Genomic DNA, 24,532 nt, shown 5'->3' with positions numbered 1-24,532 from the left:
ATACCATGGAAGTGTCCATCTTTGTTTTAGAATGCCTTTTGAAATGCATATAACAAACTTTTAACATTTTTGTTTATATTATATTACATATAGAATTCATCTGCATAAAAACTTAAATCACTTAGTAAATACATTACTTATCCTGTACTGATCCTGAGCTACATCCTGTATTATGCTCCAGAGCTGCACTCACTATTCTGCTGGTGCAGTCACTGTGTACATACATTACTTATCCTGTACTGATCCTGAGTTACGCCTCCCTTCCGACAATCACTTGCTCAATTGGGCCTGTGTAATAAAGTACTTATCCCCATTTTCACCCCTCCAGCCCCCCTTATATGAGCATTCCATGCTCCGATTCTCCTACCTTGCCCTGCACTGGATCACGCAGGACAAGGTTTTTTTTGTTTTTGTTTTTACACTGCTAGGTGGAGGCTTCCACCTAGCAGCTAAATCGCACAGGTCAAGGGCTTTTTTTTTGGATATACGGTGATACATTTCGTATGGTGACGAAGGGGAAATCTAGCAGCTTTAACCTAGCAGTGAGCCCGGTGATGTCACCGGCACTAATGGGTGGGCTTTAGCGATGCCCTAGCCCAGTGATAGGCAAACTGCGGCTACAACTCCCAGCATGCAAAGACTGCCTACAGCTTTTAGCCTACAGCAGGGCATGGTGGGAGTTGTAGTTTTGCAACAGCTGGAGAGCCGCAGTTTGCCTATCACTGCCCTAGCCTGTAAAACAGCCTATTTTTTTTTTCAGTATTAAAACACAAGAAAAACTATACAAATGTGGGATCCTTGTAATCGTACTAACCCCGAGAATGAATGGAACAGAGTCAGTTTTGTTGCATAACGAATGCCATAAGGGAAAAAAAATTAAATGTAAGATAGCTGAAAATATTTCACCCGATTTGGATTTTTCCCCCCCCCCAGTTTACACTACATTGTTTGCAACAGTGAATGGTGCCATTAGAATGTTCAACTTGTCCTGCAAAACACAAGCCCTCATATAGCTATGGATATGGAAAAAAAAAAAGTTATAGTTCTGGGAAGGCTGAGAGTAGAAAAAAAAAAATGGAAACCGAAAATCGCCATGTTGTCAAAGTGGTTTTATGCAATCAGGGTATCGATCAGATAGGCCATCAATATCAGATCGGTTGGGGAGCCGAGGATCAGATCACCACTGATCTGATATTGATCCTATACAAGTGAATGGGATGAAGAGCCTGGAGAACATAGCTTGTCCTGTCCTTGGTTGGTGGTGGTCATACAGACAGGCCTCTGTTTGCACATCACTGATCTATAGGTTTTATGTACACAATGTACATGGAGGCCTTTACACAAAGTGAAATGAATGTCCTTCATACTGGGAAGAACTTGGTGGGGGAGGTGGTCCATTATCTCTTGTACAGATACAGCATGTTTCATATACAGTCCAAGCCAGGAGAAGGACGTGTCCACACATTTTTATTGGAGGTCCTACAGCCTCAATATAAATAACTAGCTAAAGTGTTAAACCTAAAAACTCCAGGGTCTTCATCCTCCCTCAGAGAAGCGTAACCTGGAAAAGAGAGAATAGATTAGAACGGGTTATCCCCCAACCATGCCTAACAGCTCAGATTACTAATGTGTCTGCGCCAAAAAGTTGTCTAAAAAAAAAAGTGGTGGTTTTGGGTGTGGGTGTAAGGGTGCACCCGATAGAGATCTGATACCTTTTTATATTGGTTAGTTATTTTTTTCTGATACCAAGCTCCGCATAGACATACGTCGAGATTTATCAATCTATTTACGTCACTATTATTGTATTAAAAATCCACAAATTATGGCTCAAACCATATTTGCAACTTTTGGAACTGCTCACCACTTTTTTTTAAAGTGTTGAGAAAAGAACAGGGCCCTTGTGCTAGAAACTGGAGTAAATTATAGCTTGAGTCCACGCTAACTCCTAGCTGGCGTAGGTTTGAGTTTCCAGAGTTAGAAGATGCACCTAATTTTATGAAGAGACCTCTGCCTCTTCGTACAGTAGGCACATTTCTCTCCAGTGCACAGGGAACCAGGTTGGCATATGGGAATGCCAGTCTTGATAAATCTCCCCCATAGTTGGATGATAAAATTTTGAATGCCTGCAGCCACCACTAGGGGGAGCTTACTGCATACACCGCTGTTATTGGAGGTCAATGTATAACATTATGCAGTTACCTCCCTCTAGTGGTGGTTGCATATTGCCAGCATGATATCTTTTAAGCAGTTCATGACCAGAATAATAATTTTATATCAAGACACGGAGGCTCATATTGCATTAACCCTTTCTTTACTGAACCACATAGCAGCAAAGAAAAAGAATGAAGAACAGTAACCATGACAACAGCTCCTCCCACAGTCCCAGTATATGAGGACCCTCTCCAACTGGGATCTTTCTCTTTCTTTGCTGCCAGAATAATAATTTTGTTCTTCGGGGCCAGGAACAGTTTAGCCCTTTTTCACACATTTGTTTAATGGTTATAACTTTATTTATTGGGGGGGGGGGGGGGGGGGGAGAATTCAGGCTTATTTGCATATCATTTTTTTACACAATGTGTGTATGCTTCATTTTATAATTTTTAGGCTTATACATTATAATTTCTTTTTTTTTTACATTTTAGCTATATCTTTTCTGTTAACCCCTTAGTGACCACCCATACGTGTTTTTACGGCGGTCACTAAGGGGCCTTAGGCTGGGCTGCCGCGTTTTTACGGCGGCCCGGTCTAAGCGCTGCACGGCTCCCCCGTGCAGCGGGGAGCACGGACCCGGCTCTCACATGAGAGCCGGGACCCTGCTCTAACAGCCCGGACCGGCAGGAGTGCCGATCCGGGCTGTTTAACCCTTTACATGCCGGGCGCAATGGCGCCCGCTGCATGTAAAGTGGTGACAGAGGGAGCGGACTCCCTCTGTCTCCCATCAGCACCCCGAAAATAAGATCGCGGGGTGCTGATGTGTTCGGAAGCTTACCTCACTTCCGATCAGGGCCCCGAGCCTGTCTTCAGTTATTTCCAGCAGGCCGTGCCTCTCTGGCGCCACCTGCTGGTCAAGGTTTGAATAGCATCGCTATTGAAATGCTATTGAAATGTAATGCCTTATAGAGATAATGTATTACATTTTAAAAGCAATCAAAATACTGTATATTATAGTCCCTTTGTGGGACTTTTAAGTAGTAATAAAATAAATAAATAAATACACATTTATTAAATAAAAAAAATTCCATAAAATAAAAAATATGCTTTTTTTTTCATTGAAAATACGCTTTTCAATGAAAAAAATTGCAAAAAGAAAATATCCCCCATATGTTTGGTATTGCCGCGTCCGTAACGACCCGGACTACATAAATATTACATAAATTATCCCCTATGGTGAACGCCGTAAAAAATAAAAATAAAAAAAATAAAGAATTTCTAATTTATTCTTAGTTTCCACCGAAAAAAACGTAATAACAAGCGATCAAAAAGCGCCATTTACTCCAAAATGATACCAATGAAAAATACAAGTTGTCCCTCAAAAATCAAGCCCTCACACAACTCCATAGAAAAAGAAAAAAAAAAGTTATGGGTCTTGTGAAGTGGCAATGCAAAATCATTTTTTTGGTTAATAAAAGGGGTTTTATTGGAAAAAAAAGTAGTAAAACATAAAAAAATTATAAGTATTTAGTATCACTGTAATCGTACTGACCCAGAGAATAAAGATATTATGTTATTTGTACCGAAAAATGAACGCCGTAAAATTTATAATGTAAAAACGCAGTGGCAGTATTGCTATTTTCCCCCATCTCCCTCCCAGAAAGAGTTAATAAAAGTTAATCAGAAAGTTATGTGTACCCAAAAATGGTTCCATTAAAAACTACAACTTGTCCCGTAAAAAACAAGCCCTCATAAAGCTATATAGACAAAAAAATAAAAAAGTTATAGCTCTTGGAACGCGACGATGAAAAAAGGAAGAAAAACGCTTGGTCATAAAGGCCCAAACAGGCTTGGTCACTAAGGGGTTAAAGGGGTTATAACTGAAAAGATAATGATTACTTATCCTCAGGATAGGTCATCATTATCACATCGCCGGAGGGCCGAATCCCAGCACCCCCACTGGGTGTTCTGGTGAGCGCTGCGGGCTCCCGTTAACTTTCCAAGCACAGCGCCGTACATTGTATAGTGGCTGGGTTTGGTATTGCAGCTCAGCCCCATTGACTTGAATTGGGCGGAGCTGTGACTAGGCTACGTGACTGATGTACAGTGATGTCACTGACCAAGGAAGAGGCTCATGGAGGGCCCCACCTCTTCTAACAGCTGATTGGATATCCCCTTTAATATAACATTACCCTAGACTTTTTATTTGTGTTGATCAGTGTCTACAATAAGTTTTGATATATTACACATCCAGTTTCAGGTAATTGGGTCTGGACCACTGGTACTAAAGAATGCTTGTGAAGTTTTTGTGTGTTTTTTTTTTTTTTTTTTTTGTGTTTTTTTTTACTGCATAGTTATTAATTTATTATTCCCCGTCCCTCAGACGTCAGAAAAAATATTGGGAGAATTTATAATATATTTTTTTACACTATACTTTTCCACTTTAACTGGGGATGCACAAAAGACCCAGTTACAGGTTGACATATGCCCCGTTCCAGTGACAGTTTGTACAGGTAGATCCTGGCGATCATGTGATCGGTCACCGTCTCTCAGTGAGTGGTGAGAACACAAGTGGCGACTCCTGTCTTCTCTCTCTGTGACATTCAGCCGTGCAATCTCAGGCAGTCAGCTAAAGGCCGCCCTATAAACATACTATGGCGCAGGCTTTAAACCACCCGGACCACCCACAGGAGGTCCTGAAGGGGTTAAATCTATGTCTATGTAGGGGTTTCAGAACTCTATCACAAAATGAGCTCTGACTGCAATAAACCTATAGGAAGAAATTAAAGGAGTTTTCCAGGTGTTTAATATTGATGACCTACTCTCAGGATAGATCATCAATATCATATTGGCAGGGGTCTGACACCCGCATCCCCACCGATCCCTTGTCTCAGAAGGCTGCGGCGTGCCCTCCTGCCAGTTTACCAAGCACAGCGCTGTCCATTCTATGGTGGTTGTACTTGGTACTGCAGCTCCTCCCTATTCACTTGAATCGGACTGAGCTGCCCTTAGGCCATGTGACTGACGAATGTGATGTTACTGGCCTAGGACGAGGCTGCAGTACTCTTCTGAGCGCTGTGGTCTCTTCCAACTGCGGATCAGCAGGGGTGCCGGGAGTCAGACCACTGCCAAGCTTATACGGATTACCTAATCTGAGGAAAGGCAATCAATATCAAAATCTCGGACCCCTTAAATGAGGACAGAATTTTGAACCTGCTAGGCCTTATGCACATAAGTGTATCTGTTTTGCGGTCTGCAAACCGCTGATCTGCCAATTAGGGATACCTTCCGTGTGCATCACATAAATTCGCTAAATGCAGACCCATAGAAATAAATAGGGTTGCGCGTGATTTGCAAAAAAAATGCAGATTGGTTGCGGACTCAAAATACTGAAGTTTTAAGGGTATTTTGACACTTGTGGCAGAGAGATCCGGCAAGCAGTTTCGTCGCCGGAACTGCCTGCCGGATCCGTCAAAACCTATGCCAACTGATCGGGATCCAGATCAGTCTTACAAATGCATTAAAATGCCGGATCCGTCTTTGAACTGACTGAACTGAAGACATAACTGATGCATCCTAAATGGATTAGGCTTTTTTCACACTAGCGGCAGGACGGATCCGACAGGCTGTTCACCCAGTCGGATCCGTCCTGCCGTGCCGCTGGACTGCCGCTCCATCCCCATTGACTATAATGGGGATGGAGGCGGAGCTCCGGTGCAAACACTGCAGTGCGCGGCGAAAGGCCGCCAGACTAAAAGTACTGCATGTCTGACTTTTTAGTCCAGCGGCCTCTCACCGCGAACTGCCGTGCTGGGCCGGAGCTCAGTCCCCGTCCCCATTATAGTCAATGGTGACGGAGCAGTGGTCCGGCGGCACGGTGAAATAGCGGCAGGGCGGATCCGACAGGGTGAACAGCCTGTCGGATCCGTCCTGCTGCTAGTGTGAAAGTACCCTTACACTCCATTCAGAATGCATGGGGATAAAACTGATCAGTTCTTTTCCGGTATAGAGCCCCTAGGATGGAACGCTATGCCGGAAAAGAAAACCGCTAGTGTGAAAGTGCCCTAACTGTAACGCTAAATGCACGGGAGCATTAGGCAGCTGGGCACTACATTGAGTTTGAATGGTCTATAGCAGGGGTGAAAACTTCCGTCACTCCAGCTCTTCTGAAACTACAACTCCCAGCATGCTCCATTCACTACCATGGGAATCCAAGTAAGTGTTCATGCTTGGCGTTGTAGTTTCACAGCAGATGGAGTGCTGGAGGTTGCGGATTTCTGGTCTACAGCACTAAACTGCCGGCAGCTAGGGCATGCTGGTTAATTTGCTGCAGCTTAAAAAGTACAGGTTTAAGACCACCGACCCAGATCAAAGGCTGGTTGAAGTAATAAAAGTTGACTAGGTCACTAGACCCAAAACTGCAGCCTGTCTGATATCTGGAGTGCCCATCCAGACTGGCAGCCTATCAGCGAGTCTTTACCTATCAAAACTAAGCACAGTGGCATGGCATGTCTGCAGAGACAAATAATTATCTTTCTTGGGAAATCCATCGATGCATTCAGGGAAAAATAATAATTTTAGTCAAGTATGCAAATGAGCTGTCTGGTGCACCAGGGGCGGGCCTTAACCCCCTCAGTGCACACATGTTCCTTCCCTCTGCACAGGTCCCCTGCTTTCCTGTGGTAAGTGACAGTACCAGGTTTCTGAATCCTGCTCTCGTATGGCACCATAATCTTGTGCCTCCACCATGTCTAGATATTCGGTGTGTACACAGTACAGCATCTCGTTCTGGAGAGATGAATTGTACCATGCATGCACTGAAATTCCCATAATGTTATGTCCCCAGGTGAGGGCAGGATTCAGACGCCTGGCCCTGTCTATCTCCAAGGAAAAGGAGGTGCTTAACGTGAAGAGAAACGGAATTAGGGTGCACCAAGAGGCTAGGGCCTGCTCTTAGTGCTCCAAACATCTCATTTGCATATTTGAGCAAACCTCTTTTGACAGATGCTTAAAGGGGTTAATGGTGGGTCATCTGGTCAGGATTCTAAGACAAAGAGCGTCTCTCGGGCTGGAGGACCTGTCCCTATCCTGCATTACACAGCCAACCTGTTGATGTGAATGGCGCTGTGTAATACCTAATTTCCCCTGTGGGAGTGCTGCAGGAAAACCCTCACTCTCTGAATTACAGCTGATTACTGGCGGTCCTAGCAAGGAGACACTTTGTGATCAGCTTATTATAAAAGGACCCTTCTAAGAAGTAGAGATTGTCTAAAGTGGCCATTACCGTAGCAGTGCCTGTCAATCATTGTTATTAAAAATCCAAGTCCATTCGCAGATAGTGGATGAGCAGGTGGCAGGTACATGTGGTGCCGCTCATCTCCATGGGATTGGGCATGTTAGGGGGGGGACAGTCAGGTGGTCACACAATATTCCTACACCTATGGCCAGGTCACATCTCTGCATACGACTGGTGAGGACGGCTCACTGGATACTCACCTCCTCTGCTATTGATACACGTTGAAATCGCCCACCGACGCATAAGCGTGATCATCTGCAGAGAAGGATGGACACAGACTGTTAGATCTGGCAGCCATTACAGCCCCTTGTTATCCGATACTACAGGAATGATGTAAAATGACATCATCAGGCAGAATGGCTCTTCTGCTGTCTGGGAAAGCTGGGTGACGAACCCTGCGGGAGAAGTAGTGACATCCATACTGGCTATAACCCAGCTTTCCCAGACTCCGGGACCTGTATATACAAGGGAGTTTTCCTTAAAATAAGCAAAGTGCAAAGAACAATTAAAGGGCCTCCCCAACATTTGGAGAGGCCCTTTAATTGTGTACATACAGTATATATGATCTATGTAGCAGCATTGCTCTGCATGCCATATCAGCGAGTTCCATTACTTTATTAAGATAAGAGATATACAGGTGAAACTCGAAAAATGAGAATATGGTGCAAAGTTCATTTATTTCAGTAATGCAAATTAAAAGGTGACACTAACATATGAGACTCATTACATGCAAAGCGAGATATTTCAAGTAGAGTTGAGCGAACACCTGGATGTTCGGGTTCGAGAAGTTCGGCCGAACATCCCGGAAATGTTCGGGTTCGGGATCCGAACTTCGTCCCGAACCCGAACCCCATTGAAGTCAATGGGGACCCGAACTTTTCGGCACTAAAAAGGCTGTAAAACAGCCCAGGAAAGAGCTAGAGGGCTGCAAAAGGCAGCAACATGTAGGTAAATCCCCTGCAAACAAATGTGGATAGGGAAATGAATTAAAATAAAAATTAAATAAATAAAAATTAACCAAAATCAATTGGAGAGAGGTTCCATAGCAGAGAATCTGGCTTCCCGTCACCCACCACTGGAACAGTCCATTCTCAGATATTTAGGCCCCGGCACCCAGGCAGAGGAGAGAGGTCCCGTAACAGAGAATCTGTCTTCATGTCAGCAGAGAATTAGTCTGCATGTCATAGCAGAGAATGAGGCTTCACGTCAGCCACCACTGCAACAGTCCATTGGCATATATTTAGGCCCAGCACCCAGGCAGAGGAGGGAGGTCCCGTAACAGAGAATCTGTCTTCATGTCAGCAGAGAATTAGTCTGCATGTCATAGCAGAGAATGAGGCTTCACGTCAGCCACCACTGCAACAGTCCATTGGCATATATTTAGGCCCAGCACACACACAGGCAGAGGAGAGAGGTCCCGTAACAGAGAATCTGGCTTCATGTCAGCAGAGAATCAGTCTGCATGTCATAGCAGAGAATGAGGCTTCACGTCAGCCACCACTGCAACAGTCCATTGGCATATATTTAGGCCCAGCACACACACAGGCAGAGGAGAGAGGTCCCGTAACAGAGAATCTGGCTTCATGTCAGCAGAGAATCAGTCTGCATGTCATAGCAGAGAATGAGGCTTCACGTCAGCCACCACTGCAACAGTCCATTGGCATATATTTAGGCCCAGCACCCAGGCAGAGGAGGGAGGTCCCGTAACAGAGAATCTGTCTTCATGTCAGCAGAGAATTAGTCTGCATGTCATAGCAGAGAATGAGGCTTCACGTCAGCCACCACTGCAACAGTCCATTGGCATATATTTAGGCCCAGCACACACACAGGCAGAGGAGAGAGGTCCCGTAACAGAGAATCTGGCTTCATGTCAGCAGAGAATCAGTCTGCATGTCATAGCAGAGAATGAGGCTTCACGTCAGCCACCACTGCAACAGTCCATTGGCATATATTTAGGCCCAGCACACACACAGGCAGAGGAGAGAGGTCCCGTAACAGAGAATCTGGCTTCATGTCAGCAGAGAATCAGTCTGCATGTCATAGCAGAGAATGAGGCTTCACGTCAGCCACCACTGCAACAGTCCATTGGCATATATTTAGGCCCAGCACCCAGGCAGAGGAGGGAGGTCCCGTAACAGAGAATCTGTCTTCATGTCAGCAGAGAATTAGTCTGCATGTCATAGCAGAGAATGAGGCTTCACGTCAGCCACCACTGCAACAGTCCATTGGCATATATTTAGGCCCAGCACCCAGGCAGAGGAGGGAGGTCCCGTAACAGAGAATCTGTCTTCATGTCAGCAGAGAATTAGTCTGCATGTCATAGCAGAGAATGAGGCTTCACGTCAGCCACCACTGGAACAGTCCATTCTCAGATATTTAGGCCCCGGCACCCAGGCAGAGGAGAGAGGTCCCGTAACAGAGAATCTGTCTTCATGTCAGCAGAGAATTAGTCTGCATGTCATAGCAGAGAATGAGGCTTCACGTCAGCCACCACTGCAACAGTCCATTGGCATATATTTAGGCCCAGCACCCAGGCAGAGGAGAGAGGTCCCGTAACAGACAATCTGGCTTCATGTCAGCAGAGAATCAGTCTGCATGTCATAGCAGAGAATCAGGCTTCACGTCACCCACCACTGCAACAGTCCATTGTCATAAATTTAGGCCCAGCACTAGTGTTGAGCGGCATGTCCCATATTCGAATTCGCGAAATTTTGTGAATATTCGAAAGAATATTCGTAAAATATTCGCGATTATTCAAATTCGTTATTATTTCGCATATGCGATAATTCGAATTATCGCATAATACATATGCTATGCAAAATTCACATGTGCGCTAATGAAATCGCCTTACGAAGATTCGCAACTCAATTCAATCACTAATGTATGAATGCAATGCCCTTTGCCTCTGTTCTGGGACAAGTGTAGATATTCGCATGTGCGCTAATAAAATCGCCTTACGAAGATTCGCACCTCAATCACTTTCTAGGGAATGTGAGACTTTTGGGAATCAATCGAGATACAGTGGGGGGTGATGACAGTAGTTGACAGAGTACAGATCAATGTAATCTGTAAGGTGGAAAGTAAAATAAAAAATACGAATATTCGTAAATCGAATTTTACGAAGTTCTACGTATTCGCGAATATGGTGCTATACTATATGAATGCACAGGCCTTTGCCTCTCTGTTCTGGGGACAAGTGTAGATATTTGCATTTGCGTTAATAAAATCGCCTTACGAAGATTCGCAGCTCAATTCAATCACTAATGTATGAATGCAAAGCCCTTTGCCTCTGTTCTGGGACAAGTGTAGATATTCGCATGTGCGCTAATAAAATCGCCTTACGAAGATTCGCAACTCAATTCACTAATGTATGAATGCAAAGCCCTTTGCCTCTGTTCTGGGACGTGCCGATATTCGCATGTGCGCTAATAAAATCGCCTTACGAAGATTCGCGCCTCAATCACTTTCTAGGCAATGTGAGTAAGATCTGAGCTGTTGGACCTTTGGGAAACAATCAATTATATGTGTACTGTAATTTTGTGGGGGGGGGGGGGGAAACAAAAAACGAATATTCGTTTTTACGAATATATAGCACTATATTCGAAATATTCGCGAAATCGCGAAGTTGCGATATTCGCGAAAAAAATTTGCTTTTCGAATATTCGCGCTCAACACTACCCAGCACCCAGGCAGAGGAGAGAGGTCCCGTAACAGAGAATCTGGCTTCATGTCAGCAGAGAATCAGTCTTCATATCATAGCAGAGAATCAGGCTTCACGTCACCCACCACTGTAAGAGTCAATTTTCATAAATTTAGGCCCAGAACCCAGGCAGAGGAGAAAGGTCCCGTAACAGACAATCTGGCTTCATGTCAGCAGAGAATCAGTCTTCATATCATAGCAGAGAATCAGGCTTCACGTCACCCACCACTGCAACAGTCAATTGTCATAAATTTAGGCCCAGCACCCAGGCAGAGGAGAGAGCTCCCGTAACAGAGGATCTGGCTTCATGTCAGCAGAGAATCAGTCTGCATGTCATAGCAGAGAATGAGGCTTCACGTCACCCACCACTGCAACAGTCCATTGGCATATATTTAGGCCTAGCACACAGGCAGAGCAGAGAGGTCCCGTAACAGACAATCTGGCTTCATGTCAGCAGAGAATCAGTCTGCATGTCATAGCAGAGAATGAGGCTTCACGTCACCCACCACTGCAACAGTCCATTGGCATATATTTAGGCCTAGCACACAGGCAGAGCAGAGAGGTCCCGTAACAGACAATCTGGCTTCATGTCAGCAGAGAATCAGTCTGCATGTCATAGCAGAGAATGAGGCTTCACGTCACCCACCACTGCAACAGTCCATTGGCATATATTTAGGCCTAGCACACAGGCAGAGCAGAGAGGTCCCGTAACAGACAATCTGGCTTCATGACAGCAGAGAATTAGTCTGCATGTCATAGCAGAGAATGAGGCTTCACGTCAGCCACCACTGCAACAGTCCATTGGCATATATTTAGGCCCAGCACCCAGGCAGAGGAGAGAGGTCCCGTAACAGACAATCTGGCTTCATGTCAGCAGAGAATTAGTCTGCATGTCATAGCAGAGAATCAGGCTTCACGTCAGCCACCACTGCAACAGTCCATTGTCATAAATTTAGGCCCAGCACCCAGGCAGAGGAGAGAGGTCCCGTAACAGACAATCTGGCTTCATGTCAGCAGAGAATTAGTCTGCATGTCATAGCAGAGAATGAGGCTTCACGTCAGCCACCACTGCAACAGTCCATTGGCATATATTTAGGCCTAGCACACAGGCAGAGCAGAGAGGTCCCGTAACAGACAATCTGGCTTCATGACAGCAGAGAATCAGTCTGCATGTCATAGCAGAGAATCAGGCTTCACGTCAGCCACCACTGCAACAGTCCATTGTCATAAATTTAGGCCCAGCACCCAGGCAGAGGAGAGAGGTCCCGTAACAGAGAATCTGGCTTCATGTCAGCAGAGAATCAGTCTTCATATCATAGCAGAGAATCAGGCTTCACGTCACCCACCACTGTAAGAGTCAATTTTCATAAATTTAGGCCCAGAACCCAGGCAGAGGAGAAAGGTCCCGTAACAGACAATCTGGCTTCATGTCAGCAGAGAATCAGTCTTCATATCATAGCAGAGAATCAGGCTTCACGTCACCCACCACTGCAACAGTCAATTTTCATAAATTTAGGCCCAGAACCCAGGCAGAGGAGAAAGGTCCCGTAACAGACAATCTGGCTTCATGTCAGCAGAGAATCAGTCTTCATATCATAGCAGAGAATCAGGCTTCACGTCACCCACCACTGCAACAGTCAATTGTCATAAATTTAGGCCCAGCACCCAGGCAGAGGAGAGAGCTCCCGTAACAGAGGATCTGGCTTCATGTCAGCAGAGAATCAGTCTGCATGTCATAGCAGAGAATGAGGCTTCACGTCACCCACCACTGCAACAGTCCATTGGCATATATTTAGGCCTAGCACACAGGCAGAGGAGAGGTTCATTCAACTTTGGGTAGCCTCGCAATATAATGGTAAAATGAAAATAAAAATAGGATTGAATGAGGAAGTGCCCTGGAGTCCAATAATATATGGTTATGGGGAGGTAGTTAATGTCTAATCTGGACAAGGGACGGACAGGTCCTGTGGGATCCATGCCTGGTTCATTTTTATGAACGTCAGCTTGTCCACATTGGCTGTAGACAGGCGGCTGCGTTTGTCTGTAATGACGCCCCCTGCCGTGCTGAATACACGTTCAGACAAAACGCTGGCTGCCGGGCAGGCCAGCACCTCCAAGGCATAAAAGGCTAGCTCTGGCCACGTGGACAATTTAGAGACCCAGAAGTTGAATGGGGCCGAACCATCAGTCAGTACGTGGAGGGGTGTGCACACGTACTGTTCCACCATGTTAGTGAAATGTTGCCTCCTGCTAACACGTTGCGTATCAGGTGGTGGTGCAGTTAGCTGTGGCGTGTTGACAAAAGTTTTCCACATCTCTGCCATGCTAACCCTGCCCTCAGAGGAGCTGGCCGTGACACAGCTGCCTTGGCGACCTCTTGCTCCTCCTCTGCCTTGGCCTTGGGCTTCCACTTGTTCCCCTGTGACATTTGGGAATGCTCTCAGTAGCGTGTCTACCAACGTGCGCTTGTACTCGCGCATCTTCCTATCACGCTCCAGTGCAGGAAGTAAGGTGGGCACATTGTCTTTGTAGCGTGGATCCAGCAGGGTGGCAACCCAGTAGTCCGCACAGGTTAAAATGTGGGCAACTCTGCTGTCGTTGCGCAGGCACTGCAGCATGTAGTCGCTCATGTGTGCCAGGCTGCCCAGGGATAAGGACAAGCTGTCCTCTGTGGGAGGCGTATCGTCATCGTCCTGCCTTTCCCCCCAGCCACGCACCAGTGATGGACCCGAGCTGCGTTGGGTGCCACCCCGCTGTGACCATGCTTCATCCTCATCCTCCTCCACCTCCTCCTCATCCTCGTCCTCCTCGTCCTCCAGTAGTGGGCCCTGGCTGGCCACATTTGTACCTGGCCTCTGCTGTTGCCAAAAACCTCCCTCTGAGTCACTTCGAAGAGACTGGCCTGAAAGTGCTAAAAATGACCCCTCTTCCTCCTCCTCCTCCTCCTCCTCCTGGGCCACCTCCTCTTCCATCATCGCCCTAAGTGTTTTCTCAAGGAGACATAGAAGTGGTATTGTAACGCTGATAACGGTGTCATCGCCACTGGCCATGTTGGTGGAGTACTCGAAACAGCGCAACAGGGCACACAGGTCTCGCATGGAGGCCCAGTCATTGGTGGTGAAGTGGTGCTGTTCTGTAGTGCGACTGACCCGTGCGTGCTGCAGCTGAAACTCCACTATGGCCTGCTGCTGCTCGCACAGTCTGTCCAGCATGTGCAAGGTGGAGTTCCACCTGGTGGGCACGTCGCATATGAGGCGGTGAGCGGGAAGGCCGAAGTTACGCTGTAGCGCAGACAGGCGAGCAGCAGCAGGATGTGAACGCCGGAAGCGCGAACAGACGGCCCGCACTTTATGCAGCAGCTCTGACATGTCGGGGTAGTTGTGAATGAACTTCTGCACCACCAAATTCAGCACATGCGCCAAGCAAGGGATGTGCGTCAAATTGGCTAGTCCCAGAGCTGCAACGAGATTTCGCCCATTATCACACACCACCAGGCCGGGCTTGAGGCTCACCGGCAGCAACCACTCGTCGGTCTGTTGTTCTATACCCCGCCACAACTCCTGTGCGGTGTGGGGCCTGTCCCCCAAACATATGAGTTTCAGAATGGCCTGCTGACGTTTACCCCGGGCTGTGCTGAAGTTGGTGGTGAAGGTGTGTGGCTGACTGGATGAGCAGGTGGAAGAAGAGGAGGAGGAAGCCGAGAAGGAGGAGGTGGCAACAGGAGGCAAAGAATGTTGCCCTGCGATCCTTGGCGGCGGAAGGACGTGCGCCAAACAGCTCTCCGCCTGGGGCCCAGCTGCCACTACATTTACCCAGTGTGCAGTTAGGGAGATATAGCGTCCCTGGCCGTGCTTACTGGTCCACGTATCTGTGGTTAGGTGGACCTTGCTACAGATGGCGTTGCGCAGTGCACACTTGATTTTATCGGATACTTGGTTGTGCAGGGAAGGCACGGCTCTCTTGGAGAAGTAGTGCCGGCTGGGAACAACATACTGTGGGACAGCAAGCGACATGAGCTGTTTGAAGCTGTCTGTGTCCACCAGCCTAAATGACAGCATTTCATAGGCCAGTAGTTTAGAAATGCTGGCATTCAGGGCCAGGGATCGAGGGTGGCTAGGTGGGAATTTACGCTTTCTATCAAATGTTTGTGAGATGGAGAGCTGAACGCTGGCGTGTGACATGGTTGAGACGCTTGGTGACGGAGGTGGTGGTGGTGGTGTTGGTGGTACATCCCCTGTTTGCTGGGCGGCAGGTGCCAACGTTCCTCCAGAGGCGGAGGAAGAGGCCGAGGCGGCAGCAGCAGAATAGGCCGAGGCGGCAGCAGCAGAAGAGGTAGCAGGGGGAGCCTGAGTGACTTCCTTGGTTTTAAGGTGTTTACTCCACTGCAGTTCATGCTTTGCATGCAGGTGCCTGGTCATGCAGGTTGTGCTCAGGTTCAGAACGTTAATGCCTCGCTTCAGGCTCTGATGGCACAGCGTGCAAACCACTCGGGTCTTGTCGTCAGCACATTGTTTGAAGAAGTGCCATGCCAGGGAACTCCTTGAAGCTGCCTTTGGGGTGCTCGGTCCCAGATGGCGGCGGTCAGTAGCAGGCGGAGTCTCTTGGCGGCGGGTGTTCTGCTTTTGCCCACTGCTCCCTCTTTTGCTACGCTGTTGGCTCGGTCTCACCACTGCCTCTTCCTCCGAACTGTGAAAGTCAGTGGCACGACCTTCATTCCATGTGGGGTCTAGGACCTCATCGTCCCCTGCATCGTCTTCCACCCAGTCTTGATCCCTGACCTCCTGTTCAGTCTGCACACTGCAGAAAGACGCAGCAGTTGGCACCTGTGTTTCGTCATCATCAGAGACATGCTGAGGTGGTATTCCCATGTCCTCATCATCAGGAAACATAAGTGGTTGTGCGTCAGTGCATTCTATGTCTTTCACCGCTGGGGAAGGGCTAGGTGGATGCCCTTGGGAAACCCTGCCAGCGGAGTCTTCAAACAGCATAAGAGACTGCTGCATAACTTGAGGCTGAGACAGTTTCCCTGGTATGCATGGGGGTGATGTGACAGACTGATGGGGTTGGTTTTCAGGCGCCATCTGTGCGCTTTCTGCAGAAGACTGGGTGGGAGATAATGTGAACGTGCTGGATCCACTGTCGGCCACCCAATTGACTAATGCCTGTACCTGCTCAGGCCTTACCATCCTTAGAACGGCATTGGGCCCCACCATATATCGCTGTAAATTCTGGCGGCTACTGGGACCTGAGGTAGTTGGTACACTAGGACGTGTGGATGTGGCAGAACGGCCACGTCCTCTCCCAGCACCAGAGGGTCCACTAACACCACCACGACCATGTCCACGTCCGCGTCCCTTACTAGATGTTTTTCTCATTGTTATGGTTCACCACAACAACAAATATATTATTTGGCCCAATGTATTGTATTCAAATTCAGCGGGATATAAATTTGAGGCCTAGTATTTAGGCGCTGGGTGACCGGTATGGATTTAGTGACAGAATTAGACTTGGAAATGCACAGAAGCGTGTGTGTGTGAAGTTATTCTGAATGACCCAATGTGCACCTTGAATATTATATACCCTTTTAGGGATAGATTTCAAATAGCTCTGATATAGCAGAAACCACTAAATTATGAAATTGCTAAATTGGGAATTGTACTTCAACCCAGAACAAAAAATGTGCTTTGACGGACACTAAATATCTTGCCCAGCAACAACAGTACAACGGTGGGTAACGAGAGATTTAGAGGGAATTAAATTTGAGGCCTAGTATTTAGGCGCTGGGTCACCGGTATGGATTTAGTGACAGAATTAGACTTGGAAATACACAGTAGCGGGTGTGTGTGAAGTTATTCTGAATGACCCTATGTGCACCTTCAATATTATATACCCTTTTAGGGATAGATTTCAAATAGCTCTGATATAGCAGAAACCACTAAATTATGAAATTGCTAAATTGGGAATTGTACTTCAACCCAGAACAAAAAATGTGCTTTGACGGACACTAAATATCTTGCCCAGCAACAACAGTACAGCGGTGGGTAACGAGAGATTTAGAGGGAATTAAATTTGAGGCCTAGTATTTAGGCGCTGGGTCACCGGTATGGATTTAGTGACAGAATTAGACTTGGAAATGCACAGAAGCGTGTGTGTGAAGTTATTCTGAATGACCCTATGTGCACCTTCAATATTATATACCCTTTTTGGGATAGATTTCAAATAGCTCTGATATAGCAGGAACCACTAAATTATGAAATTGCTAAATTGGGAATTGTACTTCAACCCAGAACAAAAAATGTGCTTTGACGGGCACTAAATAACTTTCCCAGCTACAACAGGACAACGGTAACGAGAGATTTAGAGGGATTTAAATTTGAGGCCTAGTATTTAGGCGCTGGGTGACAGGTATGGGTTTAGTGACAGAATTAGACTTGGAAATACACAGTAGCGGGTGTGTGTGAAGTTATTCTGAATGACCCTATGTGCACCTTCAATATTATATACCCTTTTAGGGATAGATTTCAAATAGCTCTGATATAGCAGAAACCACTAAATTATGAAATTGCTAAATTGGGAATTGTACTTCAACCCAGAACAAAAAATGTGCTTTGACGGACACTAAATATCTTGCCCAGCAACAACAGTACAGCGGTGGGTAACGAGAGATTTAGAGGGAATTAAATTTGAGGCCTAGTATTTAGGCGCTGGGTCACCGGTATGGATTTAGTGACAGAATTAGACTTGGAAATACACAGTAGCGGGTGTGTGTGAAGTTATTCTGAATGACCCTATGTGCACCTTCAATATTATATACCCTTTTAGGGATAGATTTCAAATAGCTCTGATATAGCAGAAACCACTAAATTATGAAATTGCTAAATTGGGAATTGTACTTCAACCCAGAACAAAAAATGTGCTTTGACGGACACTAAATATCTTGCCCAGCAACAACAGTACAGCGGTGGGTAACGAGAGATTTAGAGGGAATTAAATTTGAGGCCTAGTATTTAGGCGCTGGGTCACCGGTATGGATTTAGTGACAGAATTAGACTTGGAAATGCACAGTAAGCGGTGTGTGTGAAGTTATTCTGAATGACCCTATGTGCACCTTCAATATTATATACCCTTTTTGGGATAGATTTCAAATAGCTCTGATATAGCAGGAAACCACTAAATTATGAAATTGCTAAATTGGGAATTGTACTTCAACCCAGAACAAAAAATGTGCTTTGACGGACACTAAATATCTTGCCCAGCTACAACAGTACAACGGTGGGTAACGAGAGATTTAGAGGGATTTAAATTTGAGGCCTAGTATTTAGGCGCTGGGTCACCGGTATGGATTTAGTGACAGAATTAGACTTGGAAATACACAGTAGCGGGTGTGTGTGAAGTTATTCTGAATGACCCTATGTGCACCTTCAATATTATATACCCTTTTAGGGATAGATTTCAAATAGCTCTGATATAGCAGAAACCACTAAATTATGAAATTGCTAAATTGGGAATTGTACTTCAACCCAGAACAAAAAATGTGCTTTGACGGACACTAAATATCTTGCCCAGCAACAACAGTACAGCGGTGGGTAACGAGAGATTTAGAGGGAATTAAATTTGAGGCCTAGTATTTAGGCGCTGGGTCACCGGTATGGATTTAGTGACAGAATTAGACTTGGAAATACACAGTAGCGGGTGTGTGTGAAGTTATTCTGAATGACCCTATGTGCACCTTCAATATTATATACCCTTTTTGGGATAGATTTCAAATAGCTCTGATATAGCAGGAACCACTAAATTATGAAATTGCTAAATTGGGAATTGTACTTCAACCCAGAACAAAAAATGTGCTTTGACGGGACACTAAATAACTTTCCCAGCTACAACAGGACAACGGTAACGAGAGATTTAGAGGGATTTAAATTTGAGGCCTAGTATTTAGGCGCTGGGTGACAGGTATGGGTTTAGTGACAGAATTAGACTTGGAAATACACAGTAGCGGGTGTGTGTGAAGTTATTCTGAATGACCCTATGTGCACCTTCAATATTATATACCCTTTTTAGGGATAGATTTCAAATAGCTCTGATATAGCAGAAACCACTAAATTATGAAATTGCTAAATTGGGAATTGTACTTCAACCCAGAACAAAAAATGTGCTTTGACGGACACTAAATATCTTGCCCAGCAACAACAGTACAGCGGTGGGTAACGAGAGATTTAGAGGGAATTAAATTTGAGGCCTAGTATTTAGGCGCTGGGTCACCGGTATGGATTTAGTGACAGAATTAGACTTGGAAATACACAGTAGCGGGTGTGTGTGAAGTTATTCTGAATGACCCTATGTGCACCTTCAATATTATATACCCTTTTTGGGATAGATTTCAAATAGCTCTGATATAGCAGGAACCACTAAATTATGAAATTGCTAAATTGGGAATTGTACTTCAACCCAGAACAAAAATGTGCTTTGACGGACACTAAATAACTTGCCCAGCTACAACAGACACGGTAGGGACGAGATTTAGAGGGATATAAATTTGAGGCCTAGTATTTAGGCGCTGGGTGACAGGTATGGGTTTAGTGACAGAATTAGACTTGGAAATACACAGTAGCGGGTGTGTGTGAAGTTATTCTGAATGACCCTATGTGCACCTTCAATATTATATACCCTTTTAGGGATAGATTTCAAATAGCTCTGATATAGCAGAAACCACTAAATTATGAAATTGCTAAATTGGGAATTGTACTTCAACCCAGAACAAAAAATGTGCTTTGACGGACACTAAATATCTTGCCCAGCAACAACAGTACAGCGGTGGGTAACGAGAGATTTAGAGGGAATTAAATTTGAGGCCTAGTATTTAGGCGCTGGGTCACCGGTATGGATTTAGTGACAGAATTAGACTTGGAAATACACAGTAGCGGGTGTGTGTGAAGTTATTCTGAATGACCCTATGTGCACCTTCAATATTATATACCCTTTTTGGGATAGATTTCAAATAGCTCTGATATAGCAGGAACCACTAAATTATGAAATTGCTAAATTGGGAATTGTACTTCAACCCAGAACAAAAAATGTGCTTTGACGGGCACTAAATAACTTTCCCAGCTACAACAGGACAACGGTAACGAGAGATTTAGAGGGATTTAAATTTGAGGCCTAGTATTTAGGCGCTGGGTGACAGGTATGGGTTTAGTGACAGAATTAGACTTGGAAATACACAGTAGCGGGTGTGTGTGAAGTTATTCTGAATGACCCTATGTGCACCTTCAATATTATATACCCTTTTAGGGATAGATTTCAAATAGCTCTGATATAGCAGAAACCACTAAATTATGAAATTGCTAAATTGGGAATTGTACTTCAACCCAGAACAAAAAATGTGCTTTGACGGACACTAAATATCTTGCCCAGCAACAACAGTACAGCGGTGGGTAACGAGAGATTTAGAGGGAATTAAATTTGAGGCCTAGTATTTAGGCGCTGGGTCACCGGTATGGATTTAGTGACAGAATTAGACTTGGAAATACACAGTAGCGGGTGTGTGTGAAGTTATTCTGAATGACCCTATGTGCACCTTCAATATTATATACCCTTTTTGGGATAGATTTCAAATAGCTCTGATATAGCAGGAACCACTAAATTATGAAATTGCTAAATTGGGAATTGTACTTCAACCCAGAACAAAAAATGTGCTTTGACGGGCACTAAATAACTTTCCCAGCTACAACAGGACAACGGTAACGAGAGATTTAGAGGGATTTAAATTTGAGGCCTAGTATTTAGGCGCTGGGTGACAGGTATGGGTTTAGTGACAGAATTAGACTTGGAAATACACAGTAGCGGGTGTGTGTGAAGTTATTCTGAATGACCCTATGTGCACCTTCAATATTATATACCCTTTTTGGGATAGATTTCAAATAGCTCTGATATAGCAGAAACCACTAAATTATGAAATTGCTAAATTGGGAATTGTACTTCAACCCAGAACAAAAAATGTGCTTTGACGGACACTAAATATCTTGCCCAGCAACAACAGTACAGCGGTGGGTAACGAGAGATTTAGAGGGAATTAAATTTGAGGCCTAGTATTTAGGCGCTGGGTCACCGGTATGGATTTAGTGACAGAATTAGACTTGGAAATACACAGTAGCGGGTGTGTGTGAAGTTACTCTGAATGACCCTATGTGCACCTTCAATATTATATACCCTTTTTGGGATAGATTTCAAAGAGCTCTGATATAGCAGGAACCACTAAATTATGAAATTGCTAAATTGGGAATTGTACTTTCAACCCAGAACAAGAAATGTGCTTGAACGGACACTAAATAACTCGCCCAGCTACAGCACTAGGGACAGATTTAGCTGGATATAAATTTGAGGCCTAGTATTTAGGCGCTGGGTGACAGGTATGGGTTTAGTGACAGAATTAGACTTGGAAATACACAGTAGCGGGTGTGTGTGAAGTTATTCTGAATGACCCTATGTGCACCTTCAATATTATATACCCTTTTAGGGATAGATTTCAAATAGCTCTGATATAGCAGAAACCACTAAATTATGAAATTGCTAAATTGGGAATTGTACTTCAACCCAGAACAAAAAATGTGCTTTGACGGACACTAAATATCTTGCCCAGCAACAACAGTACAGCGGTGGGTAACGAGAGATTTAGAGGGAATTAAATTTGAGGCCTAGTATTTAGGCGCTGGGTCACCGGTATGGATTTAGTGACAGAATTAGACTTGGAAATACACAGTAGCGGGTGTGTGTGAAGTTATTCTGAATGACCCTATGTGCACCTTCAATATTATATACCCTTTTTGGGATAGATTTCAAATAGCTCTGATATAGCAGGAACCACTAAATTATGAAATTGCTAAATTGGGAATTGTACTTCAACCCAGAACAAAAAATGTGCTTTGACGGGCACTAAATAACTTTCCCAGCTACAACAGGACAACGGTAACGAGAGATTTAGAGGGATTTAAATTTGAGGCCTAGTATTTAGGCGCTGGGTGACAGGTATGGGTTTAGTGACAGAATTAGACTTGGAAATACACAGTAGCGGGTGTGTGTGAAGTTATTCTGAATGACCCTATGTGCACCTTCAATATTATATACCCTTTTTGGGATAGATTTCAAATAGCTCTGATATAGCAGAAACCACTAAATTATGAAATTGCTAAATTGGGAATTGTACTTCAACCCAGAACAAAAAATGTGCTTTGACGGACACTAAATATCTTGCCCAGCAACAACAGTACAGCGGTGGGTAACGAGAGATTTAGAGGGAATTAAATTTGAGGCCTAGTATTTAGGCGCTGGGTCACCGGTATGGATTTAGTGACAGAATTAGACTTGGAAATACACAGTAGCGGGTGTGTGTGAAGTTACTCTGAATGACCCTATGTGCACCTTCAATATTATATACCCTTTTTGGGATAGATTTCAAAGAGCTCTGATATAGCAGGAACCACTAAATTATGAAATTGCTAAATTGGGAATTGTATTTCAACCCAGAACAAGAAATGTGCTTGAACGGACACTAAATAACTCGCCCAGCTACAGCACTAGGGACAGATTTAGCTGGATATAAATTTGAGGCCTAGTATTTAGGCGCTGGGTGACCGGTATGGATTTAGTGACAGAATTAGACTGGGATATGGCCAAAAAATGAACAGACTATTGCTGGTTAAATGCACTTGGTGTGACAGCTTCACCCTGATGTAGGCTTTAGCCAAAAAACAACCACACCATTGAGGGTTAAATGCACTTGGTGACAGGCGCAGCTTGCCCCTGATTTTGTATATGGCCAAAAAATGAACAGACTATTGCTGGTTAAATGCACTTGGTGTGACAGCTTCACCCTGATGTAGGCTTTAGCCAAAAAACAACCACACCATTGAGGGTTAAATGCACTTGGTGACAGGCGCAGCTTGCCCCTGATTTTGTATATGGCCAAAAAATGAACAGACTATTGCTGGTTAAATGCACTTGGTGTGACAGCTTCACCCTGATGTAGGCTTTAGCCAAAAAACAACCACACCATTGAGGGTTAAATGCACTTGGTGACAGGCGCAGCTTGCCCCTGATTTTGTATATGGCCAAAAAATGAACAGACTATTGCTGGTTAAATGCACTTGGTGTGACAGCTTCACCCTGATGTAGGCTTTAGCCAAAAAACAACCACACCATTGAGGGTTAAATGCACTTGGTCGCAGCTTGTGCTGGCGCACCACAAGACACAAAATGGCCGCCGATCACCCCAGAAAAATGAGACTGACAAACGGTCTGTGCAGCCTAAAAACAGTGAGCAATTGAGGATCAGCAGCTCAATGATCCACAGCTGCAGATCGATCAGTTAATCAAGTCCTTTGGAGGAGTTAATCTGCCTAATCTCGCCCTACTGTCGCAGCCGCAACCTCTCCCTACGCTAATCAGAGCAGAGTGACGGGCGGCGCTATGTGACTCCAGCTTAAATAGAGGCTGGGTCACATGGTGCTCTGGCCAATCACAGCCATGCCAATAGTAGGCATGGCTGTGATGGCCTCTTGGGGCAAGTAGTATGACGCTTGTTGATTGGCTGCTTTGCAGCCTTTCAAAAAGCGCCAAGAAAGCGTCACAAAAGCGCGAAGAAAGCGACGAACACCGAACCCGAACCCGGACTTTTACGAAAATGTCCGGGTTCGGGTCCGTGTCACGGACACCCCAAAATTCGGTACGAACCCGAACTATACAGTTCGAGTTCGCTCATCCCTAATTTCAAGCCTTTATTATAATTTGGATGATTATGGCTTAGAGCTTATAAAACCCCAAAGTCTCAATTTTGATGTCCCCTTTGCTCAGGGGGTATGGATTATTTAGCTGACTACAGTGTGACACTTTGAGCCTAGAATATTGAACCTTTTCACAAAATTTCACTAATTTTAAGCTGCATTAATGCAATTCCTTTTAGGCCTCATGCACACGACAGTATTTTTTAGCGGTCCGCAAAAAGGGGTTCCGTTGTTCCGTGTCCGTTTTTGTTTCCGTGTGTCTTCCTTTATTTTTGGAGGATCTCCAGACATGAAGGAAAGTAAAAAAGAATCTAAGTCAAGTTTGCCATGCAAATGATAGGAAAAAAAACGGACGCGGATGACAATCTTGTGTGCCTCCGTGTTTTTTCACGGACCCATTAACTTGAATGGGTCCGCGAACCGTTGTCCGTGAAAAAAAAAAAATAGGACATATTTTTTTCACGGACTGGAAACACGGATCACGGATGCGGATGACAAACGGTGCATTAGCCGAGTTTTCCACGGACCCATTGAAAGTCAATGGGTCCGCAGAAAATCACGGAAAATGGAACAACGGACACGGGACACAACAACGGTTGTGTGCAT

The 24,532-nt window shown here is 45.1% G+C and overlaps 1 protein-coding gene across 1 annotated transcript in view; it reads right to left on the bottom strand.

Moving 5' to 3' along the window:
* Positions 1 to 1,094: 1,094 nt before the first annotated feature.
* The window catches only part of LOC122923489 (proline-serine-threonine phosphatase-interacting protein 2-like), a 131,368-nt gene continuing 107,930 nt past the window's right edge, over positions 1,095 to 24,532 (bottom strand). The window contains exons 14-15 of the mRNA XM_044274313.1: positions 7,648 to 7,702; positions 1,095 to 1,561 (exon numbers count right to left, since the gene is read on the bottom strand). Coding sequence (XP_044130248.1) covers positions 7,656 to 7,702 — 47 coding nt within the window. The 3' untranslated portion in view covers positions 1,095 to 1,561; positions 7,648 to 7,655. The remainder of the gene's footprint in view (positions 1,562 to 7,647; positions 7,703 to 24,532) is intronic.

Source organism: Bufo gargarizans, unplaced genomic scaffold (genome assembly GCF_014858855.1).
Source record: "Bufo gargarizans isolate SCDJY-AF-19 unplaced genomic scaffold, ASM1485885v1 original_scaffold_1649_pilon, whole genome shotgun sequence".
Classification (NCBI taxonomy): Eukaryota; Metazoa; Chordata; class Amphibia; order Anura; family Bufonidae; genus Bufo; species Bufo gargarizans.
This window is presented reverse-complemented; position numbering and strand designations above follow the sequence as displayed.